Source organism: Syngnathus scovelli, chromosome 10 (assembly GCF_024217435.2).
Source record: "Syngnathus scovelli strain Florida chromosome 10, RoL_Ssco_1.2, whole genome shotgun sequence".
NCBI classification, from domain to species: Eukaryota; Metazoa; Chordata; class Actinopteri; order Syngnathiformes; family Syngnathidae; genus Syngnathus; species Syngnathus scovelli.
The window spans coordinates 4,300,837-4,326,648 of NC_090856.1; the positions used below are offsets into that span (position 1 = coordinate 4,300,837).

The 25,812-nt window shown below is 47.0% G+C and overlaps 1 protein-coding gene across 3 annotated transcripts; it reads left to right on the forward strand.

Annotated features, from left to right (window-relative positions):
* The first annotated feature begins 1,073 nt into the window (after positions 1-1,073).
* Positions 1,074-25,606, forward strand: tle2a (TLE family member 2, transcriptional corepressor a). Of its 3 annotated transcripts, none has more exons than XM_049719423.2 (21): positions 1,074-1,216; positions 2,636-2,695; positions 12,146-12,306; positions 16,904-16,967; positions 18,352-18,396; positions 20,549-20,611; positions 20,770-20,874; positions 21,155-21,368; positions 21,487-21,503; positions 21,941-22,036; positions 22,116-22,160; positions 22,256-22,417; positions 22,487-22,613; positions 23,190-23,386; positions 23,517-23,596; positions 23,687-23,936; positions 24,009-24,256; positions 24,331-24,478; positions 24,551-24,701; positions 24,792-24,868; positions 24,948-25,606. In XM_049719423.2, the coding sequence occupies exons 2-21, from the start codon at positions 2,642-2,644 to the stop codon at positions 25,053-25,055; spliced, it is 2,412 nt and encodes an 803-aa protein (XP_049575380.1). In that variant the 5' UTR covers positions 1,074-1,216; positions 2,636-2,641; the 3' UTR covers positions 25,056-25,606. The 3 variants fall into 3 exon arrangements, with proteins under 3 accessions (XP_049575380.1, XP_049575396.1, XP_049575388.1); XM_049719439.2 differs by having other exon boundaries at positions 1,075-1,216; positions 20,770-20,844; XM_049719431.2 differs by lacking the exons at positions 1,074-1,216; positions 2,636-2,695 and adding an exon at positions 4,677-5,394.
* Positions 25,607-25,812: the final 206 nt, after the last annotated feature.

The following is a 25,812-nucleotide window of genomic DNA, read 5'->3' on the forward strand; positions in this document are numbered from 1 at the left end:
TTAAGCCTCACTCAGATTTTTCCCGGCCTGTCAAAAAGGACGATGACTCAGCTTGAGCGGTGCATTACTACGCCCTGAACAACACAAACAACTGGGTGTGGATGCTCATCAGCCAACTGGAGTGTTCCCAAAGTCCTTAGATGAATTTTTCAAGCTGCCATAGTCGCTCCTCAGACACTGATTGGAAGTTGGAGTCTCTTCAAAGTGTCCACTGTGCAGCTTTTTGGGCTTTTTGCCCTCACCATCATTCATGTGAATAACTGGACTGTTTGAAATTAGGGCACTGTCAAATAGATTTTCAACAAGCAATGCTTGGGTACTACTTCTTGTGTACTACTTTTACTCGTACGTTGTCAACACGTCTCCCACACACACCCAGTAAATGATCTGCAACCCAGGCAAAGGATTTGACCTTATTCATGTGGCTGCCTGAGCATCTGGCAAGTCTTCAAGACAAAAAGCAATCAACCTGAAACCACAAAAGCACACCAGTCCAAGAGAAGAGAATAAGCTTTGAAATGGAAACTACCTTTTCTACTTTTGGTTAAGTGCTTTCTTTTAGAACAATGTCGACTTAACCTAATCATACACAAAATACATCATTAAAAATGTGGTTGATTGAATGCTTCATTAAGTTTATTGTGATAGACTGGGACAATAAACTCATAAATGTAAGATTACTGTAATATGAGGATACAAATAGTTCCACGTTTTGATTAGCAGCATAAATTCTGTTGGAAATTTTCATACACACACACACAAAATATGGAAATAAATGTTTGCATGAATTCTGTTCAGCATTAAAATTCCCTGGGCTGCAATAAAGGTACGAGCCAAGCTTTAATTTGCTTTTACGACTATAACTGCTGAGCTATTTTAGTCAACATAGCCCCTTGAGGCTTCATGTGTGCCTGTGTGTTGAGGGAAGAGTCCATGTGGCTCACATCTTCTTAGCAACACACAAACATACATTTGGTTTCATCAATATGCTCCTTATTAGACGAGAAAAAAGTCAGCGCCATATTCAACTATATGTGTACTTAGCTGGTGTTTTAGCGACGTCGTGTGGCGTTTGTCTGTAATTACAGTCTGTTGACGTAAATGGGCTCCTCGGGATGTAAAGTGTCGCAAAATAACGAGCGTAATTAAAAGTACCTGTTAGCAACTAACTGGTTTATCGCGTATCAACAAAAGCAACTTTCCTCCCTTTTTGCAGGTAAATGAATCATAAATCAGTAAATGCTTTATTGGACTTTTGTGGAGTTATTTAATAACGTTTCCCGTTTATATACTTACGTCACTGAACTACATACTACTTTTTGCTAGCAACTAGCAACAATTATAGCTCGAGGCGAAAATGTTAAGTAACACAATACATTTAAATGTAATCTTGTAAATTCAAATTAATGTTTCAAAAGCCTGCTATGATTTCCAAACTGGGTCGTGGCCTGTGTATATTTAAGTTTTTTAGTAATTCTGTGAATCCGTTTGTCTATATAACATGAGTGACAGCGCCTGCCGAGTGCTGTTGGATGTATTTGCAAGTCTTTTTTTTTTTTTTTTTTTTTTGAACCAAATAACAAATCACTTAGCAAAAATGAAATTTGGTTGGTGTGTCAATTTTCATATTTTCCAGGTGTTCAAATGGGCGGCACTATATCACAAACGGTGCCAACCATACAAAAAAACTAACAAAGCTAAAGCACACCTTGAGTGAATTATATTTTATAATTAGTTGTGACTTTGTTCTGGATTCCTTGTATTGTGTTTGGGCACAGCTTTGACGCTCAAGGCCAGACTGAGGCGTGTCATTCTATTGTTTTGTTTCATGGAAATAAAAGTTCATCCCACCCTTTGTGACGAATCTGGTTCCGGAGGAAAAAGAAGAATTAAATTATGAATAAACGTCATTGAAATGAAGTGTCTTATCACGTGGAGCGAAGAGAACAACATTAAGGCGCCTCCACTGGAATTCCTGAGGACCCTCATTCACATGGCCGTGGGCGTGTATGTGTCTGTTTCATGTGGGCATGCATGTGTGTGTGTGTCACTGGGGGTATTTATTTGTATTTGCCTGTGTGTGTGCGTCAATGTGTGTGTGTACACGTTGCTGCTGATGTGGGTCATTACCCCCTTCTTTTCCCCAAGGGGCCATGCAATGAGAGAGGGGAGGGGGTGGATGCTGCATGACGTGTGTGTGTGTGTATGTGTGTGTGAGTAGCGGCTCACATAAGGGTGGGGTTGAGGTTGTGTCCCCGAGGATCTGAGACCAATAAATCACTGCGCCGTCTCTGCTCTGACACCCAGCTTGTCTGATGAGGGACAGCGATGGTGGGAGTGGGGATGAATGGGGGGGGAGGTGTAGATTAGTGAGGGGGAGGGGCAGGGAGGGGGCTCCGAACAGTGCTCTGGCCTTGTCTTACTGCCATTCTTGACCCTATCCTGGGCACTGGGGAAATGCGGCAGCGGCGTACTAGCTACGGAGTGCACTTACTCACCGTTGGCGGCCATCTTACGTTGCCACTCACCACGCAAGCCAACTTGAATACAAAAATGACACAGTGTGTGTATATTATATACATATCACCAAAGTTATACAATATTGTAAATGTTTTCCTCTGTGCTTATTTTTCAGGCTTTTATGTGGCATGCAAAAATTCTACGATGTGAACCACGAGACCCAACCACCCAACCGGTAATTAAATCCAATATTTTTTTTGTGCATGTCGGCCTCACTGTTCTGAGGTTCTGGGTTTGAATCTGTTCTTCCTGCTTAGAACTTGTACAAACATATATACAGCGGATGAGGATGTGACTTGTAATTTGATGGATGAAGGTTGAACAATTTTTTTTTCCTTCATATTTGCTGCGCTAAAACGTAAAAATCAACATGGAGCTCATATCAACATCTGCAAGGGTTAAATTACTCACCTATCTAGTGAAACTCATTTGAGTCAGTCTCACCATGACACCTCCATGTTTATTGTTCATATCATACTGATGAAGTCATCTGCGGAGGTCGGCGGTGGGAATCAAACTGGCCTCGTTCAAAGCCCTCCCCTTGTGCGCCCCGCATTCCTGCGCTTCAAGTTGTGATTATAAAGGTATGTAGGGCTCTCCTCCTCCTCCTCCTCCTCCTCCTCCTCCTCCTCCTCCTCCTCCTCCTCCTCCCTTCCATTGTTTTGACCACTATGCGGCTGAACATGTGTTTACTCACACTCGGCATACGTGCACCGCAAAAGACCCTCGTGCTTTTACGATCTCGCACGGGACAGCTAAAACCAAAACTGTCGTTTGCCTTTGTTGGCTCGACTTTGAAGAAGAGAACCTATTTAACCGCTGGAACCCGGCCAACACACACACCTTCATCCAACCTGCCAATAGCAATATACAGTGTGTGTCCTTCACTTATCTTTTGCTATCATCTATATTATTTTTGCCCCCCCCTTTTCAAAACTCTCACCCACTACCGCCACCATGCGATTCTTCCTGTGCACCCCGCTGCTCACACACCACACGAAACCGCTTCCCATGCGTCTCCTCTTTGACTTTATTCTAATAAATGTGATGCAGCAATTGGGGATGCTGTGCATTAAAATTCAGCAGGGGAGTAAAAAAAAAAAGGCAATAAAATGTGTCCTTTTTACCAATTTTTTTTCCTTCCACAATCACCTCGCCTCTCTTCCTCTTCCATTCCCTCACACACACTTTTTTTTTTCATCGCTGATGTGCACTAAACCCCCCCACTGACTCGTCTTTCTCAGCATCCCCCCTGCTGTCCTTCATCCTTTATTCTCTTCCTCCTCCCTCTCCCCCCTTCCCCCCCACCCCCCCTACTCTCACACGCATAGTTGTAGCCACACACACAAACACATGCACGCACATCTATATTTTCCAACTCCACCTCTGGCAGGTTGTGATTTCCACTGTCAGAAATTGCTTTTTCAATATCTCTCTCTCTAATTATGAGCCGCGCTAAAGGGGTCTTGCCACCAGAATACCAATTTTCTACAATTTATTTCCTTCTTGGCTGAAATAATTCTCGTGTTCCAGTCTGCAACAATGAAGACATCACGATTGGTGTGTGTGTGTGTGTGTTTGCTACATTATCACCAGTGGGCCCTTCCAATCCTTCCCTTGAGGTGGTGATTAGCAAAACACAAGAAAAGGGGGCGGTGATGTTGTTGATGATAATGCACATCTTTCAGTCTTATCTCCACGCCAAAAATGGACCAAATTGTAAGATGTTCAACAAAGCAGCGTCAAGCTTGTGGCGAGAAAAGCGGAAAACCGCCGAATCTCAATATACAAGCAGCCACACCGCCAAGCACCGCCCCCTCGCCGCCAACAAGGAGGTTAACTCCAGCGCACCCCCTCCTTCTTTTCCTTTTTGATTGACGTGCGGAACCTCGGCGCTCCAATCAGCAACGGGACAGCCTGCACCCCACGTGGGCTCGCCCGACGCCGATTGGCTCGTTCTAGGAGCTCCGAGGCCGAGCCCCACGTGGAGATTTTCATTCAATCACTACTGAGAACAATTCCACGGAGCCTCGCCCCCCCCCCCCCCCCCCCGCGCCCCGTTTAAATAAACGTGTTTTTTAATTACGCAGACTCATTTGAATCGCATTTATGTAAACCCAATTAAGTAAAAAGTTCGTCCTTTTGGTGCGAAATAGCGACACGAAAAGCACGCGTATCCTCGACGTAATATTTATAACAAACTATGGAAGCGTGTTAGCGTGTGTGGGGGTGTATTCACCCCCCCTTGAAGAACTCATATGTTGTGTCCCATTGAGGATGAGCGAGAGAGAGAGAGGGGGTAGAGAGAGCGAGAGGGTGAGGGAGTGGGAGTGTTGTGTGAAAGGAGTGCAGGCCAACGAGGGAGACAAAAGAGGCTGCGGCTGCATTCAATGTGCTGCTGTTGTGTTGTGTGTCCGTCTGCGAGCCGCTCCTCCTCCTCTTCGCCAAGAAAGAGAAAGAGCGAGAAAGAGAGAGAGAGCGAGCGAGGGAGAGCGAGGCCACCCGATATCGCACAAGCTGCCGGACCTATCATCAAGTTTTCGGAGACTTGAGTGGAGAGGGACCCCGCGTGGAAGGCTTCCAAGCAGGACCTTGCTCCTCCTGCCCCGGCCCTCACGCGTCGAGAGCGGCGCGGCGGCGCACCGAGAGAGCCGCGGTAGGCAGAACAAAGGAAAAGTGAGGAATGAGAGAGCCCTAAGAACAGCTTCTGTGCCAAATGTCCCCCTAAAAAAAGAAGAAGAAGAAGAAGAAAGAAGCCCTCCTCGTAATCCTCGACGCAGCTTTTCCGTCTCGCCGGGTGGGGGACAAGAAGGACAATAACCGTACGGAGACGCACGTTTGGCGGGCAGAATGTTCCCTCAAAACCGAGCACCGGTGAGTAGGAAGTGTCCATTCAACGCTTATCAGAGATGCACCATTTCCGGGTACTCGTTTTTGTTGAGGTGCACGATAAAGGTCAGGCTCGTTTGTTATCTGCAGACCGGTGGACCGGTGAGGGCAACTTTGCAGACTTGTGTGTGGGGGGGGCTTCCTCGACCACAGACACGGGTCGCTAGCGCGTTAATTCCACGCTGTAGTGGAGTGGAGGGATGATGGGGATGAAGAGTGCGTGTGTTTGCCCTTTTGCTCTGATGGTTGAGAGCAATAGACGCGAGTCAACTCTGCTTGTTGACACATCCGCAAGTATTCCCGCACACACTTTTAAGTCATGTTTGGACATGTTTGGAGTGACCGGAAACCGTAAATAGCGATACAACCGCTTTTCAGGGTGTCAAAAAGGATAGTAAAGATATGCCTCGTCATATCGCGGTTCGGTTTTCGCGGTCTTGCTGTACTGTAGATTTCATCTATTTTCATCATGGCTATTTGTCTTTATTGTGGAATTTGGTTTTCTACATGAACTAGAAAGAGAATGTCTAAAGTTTGAGATCATTTCACACTTCATAAAGATCACTGTTTACTGAGCTAGCTTACAGGACAGCGCCTCTATGGCTGACATAATTACATAAACATCATTAGGTCAACATAATTTATGTAATGCCCCTATAATGGTCATGCATATTTTGTATTTGTATTGTGTATAAAGCCGAAATATATTTGCATGGTATTGTTACCATTACTTGACTGAGTAATCAAATCATATGTAGTCCATATATTGGAACCCAACTGTTAGCATAGCATGCTAGCATGGGCATAGAATTGATTGTAACTTCCTAGCCACAACAGGAAGGAAAGATTGGGGATTAATATCTAAACTGTTAAGCTGCGTCTGCCTTTTCTGTGTGGTCACACTAATGCTGAAGATGCTTTCGAAGATCACTATTTATACTGGACAGTTATACTTCTCGGAATCTTATGTATACAAAAGGCAATTCAACGGTATAACTTTGCTATAGTTTGCTTAAGCTAGTGGTTAGCATGTTCACGCCACATGTTTGAAGTTCTGGTTTTGCATGTCCCGCCCCCCCCCCCCCCCCATTCGAAAAACCATCACATTAGGTTTATAAAAGTTTCTTAATTATCTATAGTATGATTTTCTATAAACAGTATATGCCTAGCAACTGACTCGTCCGCGACCCCTCAATGAGGACAAGCACTATAGAAAACCAACACGATGGGAAAATATTGTGAATCTGATCCACACTATTGTTACCCCGTAAGAATAATTACTAAACTCCTTAAATACAATTTTTTTTTCCCACAGCCGATATGTAAGTCAAGGAGAGTAATTTTGACAGTAGCTCCATTCCATGACGAGCAATTCTACCACTTAAGGGACAATGTTTTTTTTTCTTTCCATGAGAGATGTAGCAGCCTTTTAATTTGTGTCAATCAAGTTAGGTGGAGGGCTTTTGAGCCGACTGAAATACATAAACACTGGTCCTCTCGCCGCGTCAAGTATCAATTAAGGACCCACTCATTTGCCTAACCCTCATCCCCAGGCCACCGCCGACGCTGTTTTGACTTTCCTGTCCTGCGCAGATTAAACATGCAAATGGGAATTTGCAGGTGGAAAAACAAACAAGTTGAAACGCAAAGCTGGCCGGATTTGAAGCGTCGTCGTATGTCTTTATCGGCCTCGTATCCCCCCCACGCCCCCCCCTTGCACTTCCTCTGCCGTGATCTTGTGACCGCCGGCAGCTGTGCACGTAGTGAAAAGGCCTGCAGGAAGGCAGGGCAGGAGGCAGACTGCGGCTCTGCGGTTTACACTGCAAACCCAATCCCTCTCATCCAGCCTCTCCTTGCTGTGTTCCTGCGAGAGCTTCCAAACCACATCTTAATGTATGGGCAGGCATCCCAGGGCGAGAGGCGCAGTCTGCGGCGGAGCTCGTTGTGAAAGCGTTGACCCTGTTTTGTTTTTTTTTAAATATAAATGCTTTTCTCAGTACAGTCAGTCAGTAGGTCCGATTCTCGATCTGTGAAAGTCCAATGGTGTGTACTAGAGCTTACGATTTTCAGTATTTATTTGAATTACGTTTTTATTAGCACGCACCACTTGTTCGTGTATTGGGCATAAGATTTTGGCGATGAAAACGGCGCTTGACTTGATGATGCTGCCCTGGTTCTCACCAGAAGTCTCGTGGTCTTGCAGCTATGAATATTTTTAAGACTAGCCGCGACTGAAAATAGCTTAAGCTAGTGCGGCTAACCTCTATTCTCAACCAAAAGCGTCTTATTTTGGTACTTGCGGAGCCACACCGATCTATAAAGACCGTCTCCGGACATTTCTGTGTCACGGTCTGGTGAGTGGGTGAGTCAAAGTTGCCAATAAAACACATGATAATAATAAATTCAATTCAATTCAAGCTTTAAATGTCAATGAAGAGTAGTAAAATTGAGTTTTATTGTGTTTTTCAGATTGATACCAGTTGCTGCTGCTGCATTTTTTGCTTTTTATTGTGACAGACTCTCACAGGACATTTTTGACCCCCGCATCTTCGATTTTGAAATTGATGCAGTTGAAATGGATTTGCGGGCGACCTTTTGACCGGCTTCTGCTTTGTCTCAGCGAGTTGTGTCGAAAAGCTCGTTTTGTCGCTCAGGCTTTGTTCACAAACTGCGTCTTCGATTCGGGGGTTCGGAGTCAGTTTGGTAAGTCAGCTTGGAGATTGAAGTCGTGCAAGATCTTTGCCAAGTCGGTGGGAAGGACTGCAAGAAGCTCGTCTTCATTCCAATATCGAGCTGGTTAGTGGGTTAGTTGCCGCAGCACTAGCGCGCTGCCTTTAGGCCCGATTTACTCGAGCTCTTTATCATGGCGGCTGCCCACGCGTGAGCGCGGCCATCGATCAGCAGCTCGCCTCGTTTTTTTTTTTTTTTTGCTCAGCCAGTAGTTAGAGGTTAAAGAAAGAGCAGGCAGGAGAGAATGAAGGAAACGAGGCTGAAGGGATCTCTGCTACTTTACACGCACGCCGAGGTGCGTCTCGGTGGAATTGGCAAACGAGCCGAGGGGAGGGGCGAGGGGTTACCTAATAAAAGAAGGCACCTCCAGCAATTAAGGCCGGCTGACAGGCTAACCGTGGCTATCTGCTAATTTGGGCTGACAGCGGGGAAATTTGAATAAGGAGGCTTACGGGAGAAATGGGGCGGTGGAGAAAAGAAGGGGGGGGAGAAAAAATGTTGCTAATGAAACAGGTGCCTCACCGCCTGCCCCTCCCCTCCAAAAGACGAAGCCATTGAGAGATTAGCTGCATGTTTCTTCAGATGGGAGCCAAGTAGAGTGATGCTATTGCAATTGGTTTGACTTTTTGCCGTCTCGTGTTGAAAATGTATTTGCGACGAGAAAAACTGTTTGCAACAGAGATTAAAATCTTTCTGCAGCGCAGGCCTGGAGTAAAAATTGGCCCAGCACACTGCAGAGAAGACAAAAGTTGTGGAGCAGCTCTGATCGCCAAAGACGTTTTGTGGTTGTAGGACAGTCTTTGATGGTTTGCGGGTGTTTTGTTTCTCAGCGCAAGCATGTCAAAGCACATTTGCATGTGCAAAAAGAACGCGATGTCTGTTCACAAAAAATGTTTCTGGTCGTTAGGCTTTTGAAGAAAATACATGAAAGGAATCTTTTCAGCAAACGTCAAATTGCAGCCATGGCGGCCTCGCGATAACTGCCGCCGCTCCGTTTTATACGCGACGGCCGAGATGCGTGATTGGCGATTTTTTTTTTTTTCATTTGGGCCACGCCAAGGCCGCTCATGTGAAGGCAATAAAACGCACATGTGCTCGTAAATACTTGCGGGAAGCGGCATCTTGTACGCATCCGCTGTCTGAGGTGGCCCGTGTGGGCGTGTTGTCTGCTCGCCGGGCGAGGATGTGAGGTCATTGTGGTTTTGTTGCCTGCGGTGTGAAGGCAACTCAAATGAAAACAGCGGGCACGACCACACTGTTGGCAGACTCCACAACAAGTGCTTTTCGTTTGAACGCCTGCTCTTTTTGTCTCTGGAGTCATGCGTTTTGGATTCGATGTATTTTTTCCATTTAATAAAATAACAATAACACTCCTTTTTTTGGGTCATTTACTAAGATTGGAAAGTTTCTAGTCAAATGCATTGTTACCCCCAAAAAATGAAAACGATTATAAAATATCTAAATATTGACTGCGTATCAACTTGCCATTATTATTTTGTAATTGTGCCGATATGGACAAAATTGCTTTGTATTAGTGATGACAGATGTTACTCCAGGCTGTGAAAGAAAAAAAAAAAAGATTAGTTGGTAAAATGCAAAACAAAAAGACACATTTTGTCCGCTAAGCATATTTCAAAGCGTGAGGACTCTAAATAACATGCGAGTTGAATCATTAAAAAAAGAAAAAAAAAACCATGACATTCCAATTTATTTATTTTTTCTCACCCAAAACACTCTCCAACGTGTCAAGGACACTCTCTCGCTCTAGAGACAAATATGGGAAGGAAAGAAGGAAGAATGAGAGTAAGACGAGACGCTACACCTTCACCATCCGTGCATCCTCCCATGAAAAGGCCTAAGTGACTTTTCACCTCTCTGGGTTAATTGGCCTGTGTGTGTCTGTGTGTGTGTTTGTGTCAGTATGCATCTAGGTAGGAATCAGTCCGGCGGATTAAGAGCGGCTTGTTTCTCCTTTCAGAACGTTCCCATTCCAACTTTCTGGGTCGCCGGTCGTCACCCCTCCTCTCGCTTATTTCATCTTTTTCCTGACCTCCTTCAGACATTTGAAGTCGCCATTTTGTAAGATCAGGCTTGCTTCCGTTTTAGCACAATGACGCGTGAAGACGACAACAATTGTTGTCACATGCGCTCCATCGACGCTGTTGGCCTCTTGTCGGATTGCTTTTGGAGGGTTGCGGTTTGTTTAATCAGCAGGAAAAGTCTCTGATTTTATTTCCTGGTGCTGCCGCGTCAGCTTTTTTTTCCCCCCCAACACGGTCACGCTGGCAATTGGGTTCTCCGTCGTCATTTTGTACTCCCTTGTGACCTTTTCAAAGAGCTTAACGCTATGGAAGCTTTTTGCAGGCCATGGCTATGACTCTTAAGATGTGACTGCAGCAATGAAACGATTAAAAAAAAAAAAAATCCTACTAGAACATCTGAACTTCATGTGGGGGTTGTCATTGATGCTTCGCTTAACATGAGTTTGAATATAATGAATTAATCCTGTTTTTTTACAGGGTGTGCACACTTATGCAAACACATCTTGTTTTTTTTTTTCTTTCTTCTCTCTAAGTTGTTCAGGTTATGATCAACAGCACTGTTTTTATAGCACTCCAATCTGGCATGGGGTGTGTAGACTTTCAATAGCTTCTGTCGCTGTCATTGGCACGCTACGTGGCTGTCATGTCAACATGCAAGTTTGATTTTTTTACAGCTTTCATCCCCCCCCCCCGCCAGCCAAGCCCCTCCGTGCTTTTTGGCATCCCGGTTGAGTGATGTTGCTGTTAATTAAAGCTAATGCGCTGCTGATGTGCCGCGTTCAGATGTGAAAAGAAACATATTTTCAAAGCCGCCGCCGCCGTCATCAGAGTCGACTCACCGTCGATATTCCGTTGCTATAATGGGACGGAATACGATTTGACTGTTTCTGTTGGCCGCATCTGAAGAAAAATCTGCCGACGGAGATGTCTTCATGTGACCGGATAAACGTGACTACTCTGATTCATGTTTCGCGTGGACGGCAACATACGAACCCCCGAAGACAAACTCGGGGAAAACCGCTGATGTCTTGAGTGACCTCCAAAATCAACCTGGGGACGAAACCTATATCGTGTAGGAATTGAGAAATTCACAAGTGGCGATGAGCTTGAATATTTCCCCGTGTTGTCATTGAGCAGAAATGACTTTTGAATTGATTCGCGCTTTTCAATGTGAAGCAGAAGGCTCCACTTTAAAAGACTGCAGGCCGAATTGATTTGCACGACCAAATAAGTTTCACCTCCATTAGTTTACACTGGAAATGGAAAATAATGGTAAGAAAAAGAAATATTTAAAGGCCATTTTCTGTCCAGTCTCAAACATTTCACCAAAATATTTTCTTACTTTTTTTTAGCAACTGTTAAATATCATTTAATTGTATAAATTAGTATTTAATATAATAATTATTGTTCATTGTGGGTTTATTAGAATGCTCCCCTTTTTTGGGCGCCTTCTATTTATAGACACGAGATTGTTCAGTTCTCAAGTGCTAACTTCAATGTACTACTTGACCGCCCCCGATCTTGAGAACGCTCCATCCCCTGTGGGCCAGGGAGCTAGCTCTGTGTTGTTGACGCAGAGTCACATAGACAGAAAGACGGGGGAAGCCCCCCCTCCTTATCCCCCCCCCGTTCCCCGCCACCCTTGCAGTCCAACGCTCAGCCTTCTTTTGTCTGCTTGTCCTGCAGCATTACTCTTCTGCTTGTAGCCTCCTAATTGCTCCGGACCCTGCAGAGAAGAGAGCCGAGCACGCCGGGATCCCCTCCCCACCCGCTAGGCTATTTTTTTTTTTTTTTATCCTCCTTTCTTGGACAAGCAATGAAACAATGAGTGCTCATTTGGCTAAGACTCTCATGCGCTCCATGTCACATCTGGCAACGTTGGCTGTGACACTAAACAGACGGACAGACCGCCATGAACCCGTGTCACATGTCAGTAATTTTCGGTGTGTCTCGGTTTTCCACAGGCACCTCTCCAGCCACCCCCGGGGTCTTCAGCCTCCGTGGTGGCAGCGGCGGCCGCGGCTGCTGCGGCGTCGGGGACCCCCCAGTCGCTCAAGCTGACGTACCCCGAGACTCTGGACCGCATCAAGGAGGAGTTCCAGTTCCTGCAGACCCAGTACCACAGGTACCTTGAATCGCTAATGTGTGTTGTTCCTTCATTTGGGCTTAGCTGTTCCCCCCCTCACCCACCCCACCCTCCCTTTTCTTATCCTCCTCTCATCCTGCTTTGATTTAGCTGGCCAGTATCCCATCCCCGCCCTCTTTTTTTTTTTTTCCTGTCCCACTTCAAACTTCTTTTGTACACTCTCCCCTATCTCCAGTCTTCGAACCCCCACGGCTACTGCAGCTTTGTGTGTGTGTGTGTGTGTGTTCTTGTGCTGCTGTCTTTGTGGATACTTTAACGCAATGTGTTGTCAGAGATGCCGCCAGAACGGGCCTTGTCGGCGAATTGATGAAAAATTCCATTTCACTGAATTGATTTAAATTCTCATCAATCACTCGGATGAACGTAGCCGCGTTTTTTTTTTCATCTCCGACTCGGTCGGTGAAAAATATTTACCCGGAGAAAAAAGAGGGTAAGCTCAGGTTATCGCCATATTGTTAAGGAAAAAAATATTTGCGTTCAATGTTTGAAGCACTTGTCTTTGAGCTTGACAAACGTTCAAGGCCCCGCTGATGATTGCTCTCCTGGCATCCTTTCAGTACCCCCGTGCCAAACGCGCCTCGCTAAATACACAAGAAGTCAAGTGAAAAGATTCCAATTGGTTCTGCTGCAGATTCCATCGGAAGATTTCCAGGAAGAATATGCAATGGAAAAACCGAAACCTCGTCAGACTTGGCACATACTTGCGGCCGTGGACATGGAAAGGGATTGTGCCGTGCAAATTCCTTTCACTGCTGGCTTGGATGTTTAATCTGGCAGGTGGTTCGGAACCTGTTCCTTTGGCTCGCCAACAGTGAAATGCAGCGTGTCATCATTTTGACATCCTTGTGAATTATTTTTCGCAAAGTAGGATGGCACTCATTTTACGAGAGCAGTGAAAAAGTCGTAGAAATTTTGTGAAAAAACCCCCACTAATTAATACTTTCCTATTTTCTAGTGCTTTGACGCCATCTTATGGCATTTTAGGTGTTTCAAAAAGAGCACAATAAAATAGGTTCCACAGAAGAGTGATGTGACGCAACTTTGGGTTTCGTTGGCGCCGTCGGAACAGAACTTCCTCAGAACGTCTGTTGTAAACTGTAATCATGTTGACACGGCCGTTTAAAAGGCAATTAATTGAGATTAATTTATTACCAAGCCAAGTCCCAGACCCGAGTTACTTTTTGAAGCGGTAACGATACTTGAATCATCCCCGGTTGCAAAAGATATTTTGCCGATGTCATCGTGACCACATGTCCTCGTGCGGTCGCTTGCAGGACAGAAGAAAGAAACACACCCGTAGACACTGCTGGTGTGTTTGCCCGCACACTTGGTGATGATGTATGTGCTTGAAACAGACACACACACGTGCAGGGCTCCCCAATTATCAGCGCACACAAATAGACGCCGGCTGGAAATAGCCGAGCTTACGTGTGTATTTTGGCCTCGGCGACGGTAGCTGGATTCCGATAGATGTTGGATTAGACGGCAGGATAGAGATGGAGGGGAAGGGATTAGCACTGATGAGCTACAACCGCGTGTGTGGCGGGTCGCTCTGCGTGTGTGTGTGTGTTTTGGCGGGCTACGTGGGCAAATCCAAATGTTTGCCGGCATACGGCGGCGTGGAAGGTATGTAGCCACGAGGAAGATTAGTAGGAAACCCAAAGGACACAACGCCTAATTAAAGTCTTCGGTGTGGGTCAGCAGCTCTGATTTTTTGTGTGTGCGTGCGTCTGTGTGTGTGTGTGAGCTCATGTACGTTAACAAAACAGCCTGTAATCAACAGACTGAGGCAAGGGAGCTTTAATTACTGCAATTCTTTTGACACACATTTGCATACACACATGCACGGGCGGCGGCGGCTGCTAAGTGAATGTCGGCGTGTGTGTGGTCTGCATCGAAGCTCTTCAATCACCGCTAACGTGACCACTCGTCTTTCGAGCCTTTCAACTTGTCTTTTGCGCGCACATGGTTACAACACACACACACACACACACACACACGTGCTGCCCAAGTGTGTCATGTGACCTTGACAATCGGTGTGAGGGGAAAAACGGAAAAGCTGATTTGCAATGGTAAGTGATGTGACGTGAAATGTAAAATCGAAGGTGTGCTCTTTACACACAGACACGCACAAAGTGTGTAAACATTTGATTTAATCAACTCTCTGTGGTGACATTGTATTTGCGAGAGAGATGGTTCGTGGTTTGTAGTTTGAGGTGTGTGTGTGTCTGTGTGAGTGAGAGCGAGATTGTGTGTGGCCTTGCAATGAGTGTGATGACAGATACAAGTTCGCTTGGCCTGCTGCTGTGTGACAAGAGCTATCCTTTATTTTGTGTGTGTGTGTGTGTGTGTGTGTGTGTGTGTGTGTGTTGTGCACACCCTTGAAAGATAATGAAAGTGTACACAAGCAAGTTGGGTGGGCTCCTGTTCTCAGTGTGTGTGTGTGAGCTGTTGATTTTTTTTATTATTTTTTTTTTACCTTCCCCCGGCGGATTTGCAAGGGACGGTTGATCAATACTTAATGAGATGTAAAGTGAACAGTCGCAAAGCTGCAGAGCGGCAGCCTAAACGGTTCCATCGTGTGCGTGCGCCATTACGCCGATGTCACGATCGATAGGACTTAGTGCCGACTGATATCTTTTTAACCGCAAAGACGCTTTACAGCCTTTAAAAAAAAAAAAAAACGTTTAAATAGCATTTAAGTAGCCGCGTCGCCAAAGCAATCCGTCAAGCGAAACCTATTTAGGAATGCTATCATTCCCATAATTAGAAAGTGAAATGAGATGATGCTTGTTTGCAAAGTTAGCATCTTTATTCCAGCCATGGTGGCACGCTAGCCAAAATGAAAGTACGGAAAACGAAGGCTGGAGATTTTAACGAGACCTGGGACACTTCTTAAAGTGCAGCATCTTAATTAGATGCTTCAGGTTGACCCTCTTTATATGTGTGTGTGTGTGTTGCCTATTAAATGCAGCGTTCTGGCTAATGTAGCGCTTCTTCGCTTTGACTGATGTGTACGCGAGCGAGTTTGTTCATCAGCAAGGCAACACCGGCAAGAGCTGTCTGAAAAGCGACGGGCTGCAGATTTGTCGCGCATTCAGCCGATCACCTTATCTTCTATCACCGACAGGCAGAGTTGACACACGCCCCCCCCCCCCCCCCCCTTTCATGCTTGTGCCCCTCCCTTCATCTCTAAATGGCGCCCAGCTCAAGCCTAATTATGACAAGCAATCATTCCCCACTTCCTGCCCAGCACTCTCCTCCACTTTTTTTTTTTCCATCCTTCCTCCAGCTGTGATGCTCGCTTCACGATAAGCACGTGCTCATTTTCAACCTTGAAGGCCATCATTTGTAGCGAACGCGCGTGGATGAAAAATAGCTGTCGTACCAAAAAAAAAAAAAAAAAAAATGAAGTCGTGGTAGTTTGAACATCACAATATTATTCAATTATGCGCAATTTCATCCAGCGTGTCTGCACGTCTTTAGTAATGGGAAAATGAATTCCTTAGTTAGATTGGCGATAAGGTGGACTAGTGGTTAACACAAGCGTCTCACGGGTTCGAATCTCAACTCTGGCCGACGTTTGTGGAGTTTGCATGTTTTTTCAGGGCTTATTTTTCTCTGGCCAAGCAAGAACCTTAACGATTTTTATCCAACACAAGAGGGTGAGGTAGCTCGTGCACACACACACACACACACACACACACACACACACACACACACACACACAGAGCACACTTGAGCCAAGAGGCAATTGCACTGTAATATCTATAAGGTGAAGGAGGTGGCATTAGAGGGGTTTATTTCCCCCCCCCCCCCCCCCCCCACGACCTTTTCAGCGCCTCCTCCACTTCTTCTTCTGTAGCTTGGCTCCCTCCCTTCCCTTCTCTTCTCCTCCCCGGGCTGGCCATGATAAATTACCTGTTGCGGCCAGGGTGGGGGCAACGTATTAATCATATTCTAATTTTCCTCTGCCACGCAACCCGCCCACAAGACACACATCGGCAACACGAGTGCAGCCCCCCCCCCCTCCCCCACATCAATCTATTTGCTGCCTGCAAACAAATCAGTGTAAACGAAGGCCCAAATACTGCCTCCCTGGGGAGGAGGGAGGCTGCAAGAGCAACAAGGCACGTGTGTGTGTGTGTGTGTGCACATTATTTGCGACACAGAAGAGAATTACGTGTGTGTGTCCTGTTTGGCCGAAAGCATTTTCCAATTTTAGGCGACAGGAGGGACCTGTTGGGCTTGTGTGGCGACACAGACACAAAGATATGGGACACATGGGAGAGCTGTTTGGCTGCCTCATCTGGGCTGAGTGTGTGTGTATGTGTGTAGTCTCAATTCATGGGCACACAAGAGTGGTAATTAGAGACATGGGCGTATTATATGGGTAACCTTTTTAGAGGGTGGAGGAAATGCAGATTGTATATTCTCGGAAAGAGATGGCAGGCTATGGAAAAAAAAATGGGCTTGTTGCAATTGAGATTTGTGCTTTTTTTTTATTTTTTATTTGGAGTCAAATCCAAATTTAAGATGTTAACATCTGCCCCCCCTTCTTGTCGTTTCATTGTAGTTTGAAGTTGGAATGTGAGAAACTGGCCACCGAGAAGACGGAGATCCAGAGACACTACGTTATGGTGAGCCAAGTCGTCTGGGTCCTTTTCATCTGCTAACAGCTGCTAAACACCCACACGCAAGACCACACACACACACACACACACACACACACACACACACACACACACCCTATCACACTTAAATGGGATTCTGCGCAAAACAAACGCTGCACCTTTATACTGCCAACATTTCGACTCTTTCCAGTGAGAATTTGCCGAGTTTCATCATCAACACTCCCTTTATGCTCACCTTGAAATTTTTTTTTTTTCAGTCTAGTGCTTGAATAGTTTCAAAAGACTCAATTTGTCTCTCAATTAAAGTGGCGATAAAAAGTGAGCCAAAGCGCGGCCAATCAGTTAAATAGCAACTTCATGCCTGTGAAATGATGTGAAATTTGTTAATGTCACTAAATTAGGCTGGAAAGTGTCATTTACTTACAACAACAATTTTATTTATTTTTTTTCCCCATTGTAATCTGAGCTACTTGCTCAGCCGGGCAAAATTGATTAGCGACGAATGGCGCCTTGAAGCAAGTGCAGCCAAACTAATGTAATAAGTGAGGCCACGCCCACAATTGCTCAAAGAAGTCCGGCAATGTTGGTGTTCAAACAAATGAGACGTGCACAATATGGAGGTCAGCGTGCGCCTCCACTTGGCCACGCCACGGCGCTACCATTAGCGTAGCGCTGTGTGAAAATTTGGGAATTCTGCCCGCCATCTCGCCACTGCAGCTGAACCCGCTCCGGCTGCCAAGAACCCACTCAGGCCCCGCCAAAAAAATGCGATGTGGCATTCCTGGCACCGAGTTGGGAATTGTGTATGGATGTGTGTGGAGGCGGCGGGATGGAGGTTGAAGGTTTGGCTCTCGTTAAGAAAGGGGGGGGGGGCGGAGTTGGCGAGGTCTCCTCTCCTGGCGGCTGATTTTGGGGGGGGGGGAGTTTGGGTGTTGCTAAGCAACAGGCAAAACTTGGCACGCCAACTGTCAAGTGGAGCTGCCAGCTGCCAGGAAAGGCATCTTTTACGGCACCGCAGACAAACAACAACAACACATGCGCGCACACACCTGCGTGCCGTGCCAAGAAAGATGTCTGCCGAGAGAAGACAACCCCTGCCCATCTCCTCTCCTCGCATCCTGGCGCTCCGACTTGCCAATCTCCTCTCTGAAAAGCAAATGTCAGCCTGTCACTTTGCCAGGCATCGACTGGAAAATGCAGAGTGAGCGAGCGAGCAGGCACCTGGCTCTCCACTCTCCTTTCCTCCTCGAAGGAGTCCAAAAGTTCAAATGGCTCAAATTAGACGTGATCGTCGCAGCGGTCCGGCAATATTCTTTCCTCGCTCGTGCTCACTTTGGAGATTCATTTGTAAGTGCTCAATGTGATTGAACTTCATGTGCGTGTGTTGCAGTATTACGAGATGTCCTACGGCCTGAACATCGAAATGCACAAACAGGTGAGCAACAGCTCCCGTTTTCTCTTTCCTCAAATCGTACACCCACCGAGAAGGTTCCTCCTCATCATTTTCTCTCCAGTCATTTCTTTTGTCTCTTAACGTTTTTTTTTTTTTTTTCCTTCCAATTCTTCATTTCTTCTGCATCCAGCGTCGCTTTTGATTTCCTCTTTATCTTCCCTTCCCTTCCTGGCAGACGTATACAATCCATGCTGGATTTCACTTTAAATCAGGTCACTGCCTTCCTGCTGTCTACTCCTTCTCTCTCTCTCTACCCGCCCCCCCTTGTTCATTTCACCATCTCAATCGTTTCACTTTTGACATGTCACAGAATCTCCCCCCCCCGAGTCTTCACCGCAATGTCGATTTTTCTCCCCCGCCTTCCTCCCTCCCTCCCTCCCTTTCTCCATCTATTTCTCCTCGCCCTCCCACGTCCTTCCCTCATTGTCACGCTCCCCCCCCCTCCACCTCCTCCTTCTTCATCCTCTACCGTTGCTCCTTTCCTTTCCTCCTCCCCTGAAGATGTCATTTAGTAGTTGGAGTTCTCTAACAAGAAATCATTGTGTCTCCCCTGGGCAGGCGGGGCAGAGGGATGCTGGGGCTGATGGATTGGGAGGAGGGTGGGGCGGGTGGGGTGTAGGTGGGCACACAGAGAGAGAGAGAAAAAGAGCGAGAGGATTGTTGGCTGTGTGGGTGAGAGTGAAAGTGTGCAGCAAGAAGAAAGGAGGGGGGGTGGAAGTTCAGTCCGGCGTCAATAAATCACTTAGGAGGGAATGGGGTTGTGTTCACGTGTAGAAATGGCTGCATGTGTGTGCGAGTGTGTGTACGAGTGTGTGTACACGCACACACACCTCAGCGCAGGCTGGCTGGCTGTCATCTAGACAAACAGCCTGCAGCCATAATGATGTTGTCATGATCTCTGCATGCATATCATTACCGGCCCTAACGGCGTTGATGCTAAAATGTGTGTGCGTGCGCGAGCTCGTGCGCACCGAAGCCTGTTACGCTAATCAATAATATCGGCAGGGGAGGAACAGAAGGAGGCCGAGTTGGAATAAACAGAGGGATTGTTTTTTTCTCGTCAGACTATTTTTAACTAAAAGCCCATTCAAGGCAATGTTGTTTGCGGGTTTCCACGGCAACAGTGTTTTTCAAGGCTGGAAAGTAGCTTTGGCAAAGGCACACGTCGTCCTCACAATGCGTTATTATTCATAGTCGTGGCACGCTAAGCAGGTGCGGCTCAATTAGAATATGATGGAAATCATATTTGAGTTCGCTTGTTCAATTAGGAAAACACGTTCGATTCAAACTATTCAATATGCACAAATGGGTTTTTTTAAATACATATTTTCATTTGAGAAAGTAGGTAGCAATTGGCCTTGTGAAATAAATGCTCATTTATATTGCTAATAATCGTCAGGCTAATTAGTTAATTGCTCAAATTAGTTTACGCATTTTGAAATTAATTGCAAACCGTTTTTTTTTGGTGCAGTGTCAACTGATATTTGCCTAATTAGTCCTTTTTGTCCTAGCCTAATTAAAAATACAAATATCAAAATATTGTTGTGGCACATCCATGCACTGTCAACACCATTTGAAACATTGTGTTGGATTATTGCTGAATCTTAGTATGTTATTTGTATGTTGTAGTTTTAGCGTTGTCGTTGCGTTAACACACCTAATGAGATGGAGAGAGAGATGGGAGGATGAGGAGGAGGAAGAAGAGTTGGCTGTGCAGTAGAGCTGTTAGACACACTCACACACACTCAGTAGGAGCAATTGACCCGCGGCATGAAACACACACACACGCACGTCCGCAGAATGTGAACGCATATGCAAACATCTGAGGAACGCACACAAGATTGGGAATCTTTCTCCTCAAACCGCCACACACCCCCACCATGATTGTGTGTTGGAGAGCATGTGTGTGTGTGTGTGTGTGGGCTGGCTGCGGCCACAGCAGATGCTCACCATGAATATTTTAGTCCAACTCCCTGGCAAAGATTCCATTTGCATGGACCAGATGTAAGCGGTTGAAATATTTACCACATGGGTCTGGGGGAGAAGCAGGTCACAGCGTCTGTGTGTGTGTGTGTGTGTTTTAGTGTTTGTGTGTGATTATTCATCAAATCGTTTTTCTCCCTCCCACCTTTAGACGGAGATTGCCAAACGGCTAAATGTGATCTGTGCTCAACTCATCCCATTCCTGTCACAGGAGGTGAGACACATACACTCTCACATGCACACACACACATGCACACACACACGGAACAGAGAACTTGATGCTAATCAATCCACAATTAATATTAATGCGTGCGAGCACGGCCTCCGAGTCCTCTGAGTGACCTTTGCCTTTTTTGTTGCTCCGCCCCGCAGCACCAGCAACAGGTGGTCCAAGCTATGGAGCGCGCCAAACAGGTGACCATGGGGGAGTTAAATGCTTCCATAGGGGTACGTGGGCTCCCCCCTCTGCCTCATAGCGTGTGTACCTTATCCTCCCGTTTATTTTTTTTCCCTCCTTTTTCTCTACTTTTTTTCAAAATTAGGAATGAGGCACCCTTTTAGGCCCAGCGCACTTTTAGCTCGCTGCCATTGGACTTTAAATTGTCCCATTCACATTACACATGCAAGTATGAGTCCCGTTAGGCCCGCTGCCCTGACTTGTGCATTTCTCCCGCTGCACTTCCTGCTTTTCCGGCTCTGCTTAAAACGAAGCGCCAACGTCACAGCGTGTCTTTCTTCCCCCTCCCCCCCTTTGCAGCAGCAACTTCAGGCTCAGCATCTCTCGCAACACGCGCAAGGTCTCCCCGTGGGCCCGCACCCGTCGGGACTGCCCCATCCGGGCCTGGCGCTGGGCGGGGGCTCCGGGCTGCTGGCCCTGTCGGGGGCTCTGGGGGCTCAGCTGGCCGCCAAGGACGAGAGGGCTCACCTGGAGGCCGCTGCTGCCGCCGCCGCAGCCGCCGAGCATCACAGAGGTTAAGGAATGCAGATAGTATATCAAAAATTTCAGTCCAAACAATTTTTTTAACCTTTATTTTTTGTGTACTTTTTTTTTTTTTTTTTTGACCCATCACCACCTCTGCCTGGAAACAGATCGGGAAGCAGGCCCGGTGAGTACAAAGCATTTCATAATCTCGGCAAGACTTTTTCATTTTCAGAATCACAACACGAAGCTCGTTATATATATTTTTTTGCCTGACTAATATAAGAGCAAGAGAGGGAAAAAAAATGCAACAAAAGATTAACTTGCTTGTTTAATTTCACGCTTGATGGATGTGCCGCCCCTCGACTATTTGTATGCAAGCCATTAAAAGTCCATTTTGAAGAATTGATCCCCTCTGAAACGTCTAGTTATATAAGACTTTCAAACATTATTTGATCAGCTCTGAATTGCAAAACTGTGGCCAGATAAATGAGTGATATATTTTTTCAGGTTATTTTGCGTGTATGTAGTTAATGAATCTTTTCCACGACGGATTGCGGTCACTCTCACTCTTAACATCATCTCCTCTTCCACCGTCCATTCTTTGCTTCTGTCCATCTGCAGAGCTCTCTATCCAACGGGGACAAAGGTCGCCCCGCAGACTACCTCAGCAACGGCAAGAAGAGGAAAGCTGACGAGAAGGAGTTCATGACGGACTATGTGAGTCACATGTTAACCGTCTCTCTGGTGTTTGTTGCAAGTGTTTTATTGACTTTTTGTTTTCTCTTTCCTTGTACAGGGCAGCGATGCAGATAAAAGCGATGACAACTTGGTGGTTGACGAGGTTTGCGCATTTCATCTCATCCTTTTTAAACGTGTCAACAATGTGGTCTACCCCACCCGTGTGCTAAACGTCCACCTTCTCTGATAAACCACCAGGACCCGTCGTCGCCCCGCAGCGTGCAGTCCTACTCCTCCAGGGAGAACGGCTTGGACAAGATGGCGCCCTCCCGCAAGGAAGGCCCCCCGCAGGCCAGCCCCACCTCGCTGGCGTCCTCCAGCAGCGCCGCGTCACCGTCGCGTGGCAAGGAGTCTGCGCAGGTAAGGGCAAGGGGGTCAGCCAATCACACGGCTCCTACCAAAATCTTTGACTCAATTTTGTTCCTCTAGCGAGAGAAGTCCAGCACTCCGGGTATGAAGCCAGGCACGCCAATGTCGCAAGAGTCCAATACCCCAGGACCGAGTGGACCGCCACAATTCAGGCCCATCCCTGGCAAGCCTGGTGTCGACCCGCTAGGTGAGTTGAGGTTTTTATTTTATTTTTTATTTGCATCCTTCCGTTGTTTAAAATCCCTATTCTGCCTTTAGTTCGATGATTAATGAATGATTTGCCCTTATTTGTGGACCCTATAAAAGACAAACACGTTAATTTGAAACGTAGTTTTGGCCCGCCCAGTCTAATTGGCTGTTTGCTGGCATCGATGTTACAAATGCATCAACTGCAGTCATTATTATGGGTGGCGGCCATCTCTACCCCGCCCCCCCCAGCTCACCCCTCTCAAGCCGACCGCCAACTGGACGCTTTTAATAAGCGAGTGTGGGCCAAGATTGAATAAATGGTGAGATTAGGAGACTTGCTTGACTGCTTCATAATGAGCATCCATCGATGGCGCGTCGGGCTCTTTGCTCCTGTCATCTCCTGTCAGCACTTTTTAACACAAGCGCACACACGCACACTTACTGCTGCTGTCAACCGTCTCTGCAGGAGAGGTACCGCACCGCGGCCAGCAGGGGGCACTAGTGTTCTAGCACTTGTCTCAGTCAGTGGAAAGCTGGAGCATGTGAGATAACCTCAGCTCTTTCCCCCCAACAGCTCTGGGTCTGAGGAACCCCTTGGTCGTGCAGGGAGCGTACCCCCCGGGGGCTTTCGGCCTGCCCCCTCCAGGCGTCAATGGGGACCTGCCCGTGGCGGCGGCCTATGGCGCCGGCCTCCACCTGGTTTCACCGCAGATGAACGGCGCGGCGGCAGCTGCTGCAGCGGCGGCGGCGGGCTACGGGCGCTCCCCAGTGGTGAGCCTCCTCAAAAACTGTTTATGATTGCTCATAGATACCACAAGATGGCAGCAAAGCACCACTCTTGTCAAATGAAGCTCCTCAACTCATCAATTGGCACATCTTTGTCACTTGTTTTGCTACCCAGGTGGGTTATGAGTCTCCACACCCACACATGAGAGTGCCCGGCTTGCCCGCCAGCCTGCAGTCAGCTGCGTCTGGCAAACCGTAAGTTTCATCACACCGCACATGCTTTCATTTCTTGACTCCTTGTATTCAAAAATATGACTATGCCCCCCTTTTGTCCTCTTGGCACAGGGCTTATTCGTTCCACGTGAGCGCAGACGGTCAGATGCAGCCGGTGCCCTTTCCTCCCGACGCGCTGCTGGGCCCGGGCATCCCTCGCCACGCGCGGCAGATCCACAGCCTGAGCCACGGCGAGGTGGTGTGCGCCGTCACCATCAGCACCTCCACGCGCCACGTCTACACGGGGGGCAAAGGCTGCGTCAAGGTCTGGGACATCAGCCAGCCGGGCAGCAAGAGTCCCATGGCACAGCTCGACTGCTTGGTCCGTCCTCTTCAGTCTCTTTACCATCCAGCGATTTTTCAATTAAAACCTCTCCATCTCTCATCCAATCAGAACCGTGACAACTACATCCGCTCTTGCAAGCTGCTGTCGGACGGGCGCACGCTGATCGTGGGCGGCGAGGCCAGCACGCTGTCAATCTGGGACTTGGCCACGCCCACCCCTCGCATCAAAGCCGAGCTGACGTCATCGGCGCCCGCCTGCTACGCGCTGGCCATCTCGCCCGACAACAAGGTGTGCTTCTCCTGCTGCAGTGACGGGAACATCGTCGTCTGGGACCTGCACAACCAGACGCTCGTCAGGTAGCGTGAACAAACTGGAAGGAGTGAGAGAATATTATCGTTAATGTCGCTGATGAAGTTGTCTGCTGCCACAGACAGTTCCAGGGCCACACGGACGGAGCGAGCTGCATCGACATCTCCAACGACGGCACCAAGCTGTGGACGGGAGGACTGGACAACACGGTGCGCTGCTGGGACCTGAGGGAGGGACGCCAGTTGCAGCAGCACGACTTCACCTCACAGGTTGCTGAGCACTACATCGTTTGTCGCTAGGCAGACTTGACAGTGTCAAAATGTCCACATTGCCATTGGCAGATCTTCTCGCTGGGTTACTGTCCGACGGGCGAGTGGCTGGCGGTGGGGATGGAGAGCAGCAACGTGGAAGTCCTGCACGTGTCCAAGCCCGACAAGTACCAGCTGCACCTTCACGAGAGCTGCGTGCTCTCCCTTAAGTTCGCCTACTGCGGTGAGCCTTCAAAAGTCCTGTTTTGGTGGCTCAAAATCTCAAAGCGTTGCATTAGTTTGGACCTGCTCCTAACGTGCATATCTCCTGCAGGTAAATGGTTTGTGAGCACAGGCAAAGACAACCTGCTGAACGCGTGGCGGACACCTTACGGGTCCAGCATATTCCAGGTAATCCTTGGGCAAACTTGACTTGAAACAATCAAGTGTGTGTACGTGTGTGTTTGTGTGATTGTGTGATTGTTTTCAGTCCAAGGAGTCATCGTCCGTGCTGAGCTGCGACATCTCTCCCGACGATCAGTTCATCGTGACGGGCTCGGGGGACAAGAAGGCCACCGTGTACGAAGTCATCTACTGAATTAGGTCAACACTGCGCCTTTGGAAAACACTCAACTACTTTTTTTGGACCAGTAAAGACTCCAAACTGTTTTTTAGATGAGCGTGTGGGATTCTTCCAAAGATGTTTTTTTTTTTTTTCTTCTTCTTCTTCTTAACAAAATCAAACCTCTGTAGTGGACAAGACATTAGCAACATAACATATTTTTTTAGCGTCTTTGTTTTTTTAAACCTTTTGGACCACAGGGAAATGGGACAAAAGGCATCATGTGAAGGGGCTTTGGAGTTCAGCCTGCTTCGGACCAGCCTGGTCCACTTGGGTGCGGTTATGGCTGCACTTTTTTTTTTTTTTGCTTGGGCAGTAAACCTGATTGTATGATCTCCAAAAGACACAACCTCTGTCATCAACAGTTGCTGTTTGTCCTGGTTTGGTGTGTTTTTTTTTTTTTTTTTGTTCTTAAGAAAACATGACTCAGCGGTTTTTCCAGAGTAACTTTTGCTGCTTCTTGTTCAAGGTTACTTATTGTGTTAGCTGGCTTCTAAATGGATGTAAATAAAGTTCTCTAAAGGCAACTGTGTTAAACTATGTTTAAGGTAAGTGAAGTTTCTGCTGAGGGCAGCAAAGTGGAGGTGGATGAATTTGTAGGTAGGTAGGTCGGTAGGTATGAATGAATGTTTGCATGTATGTATGAATGTTTGCATGTACGAATGTTTGCATGTAGTATGAATGTTTGCATGTAGTATGAATGTTTGCATGTAGTATGAATGTTTGCATGTAT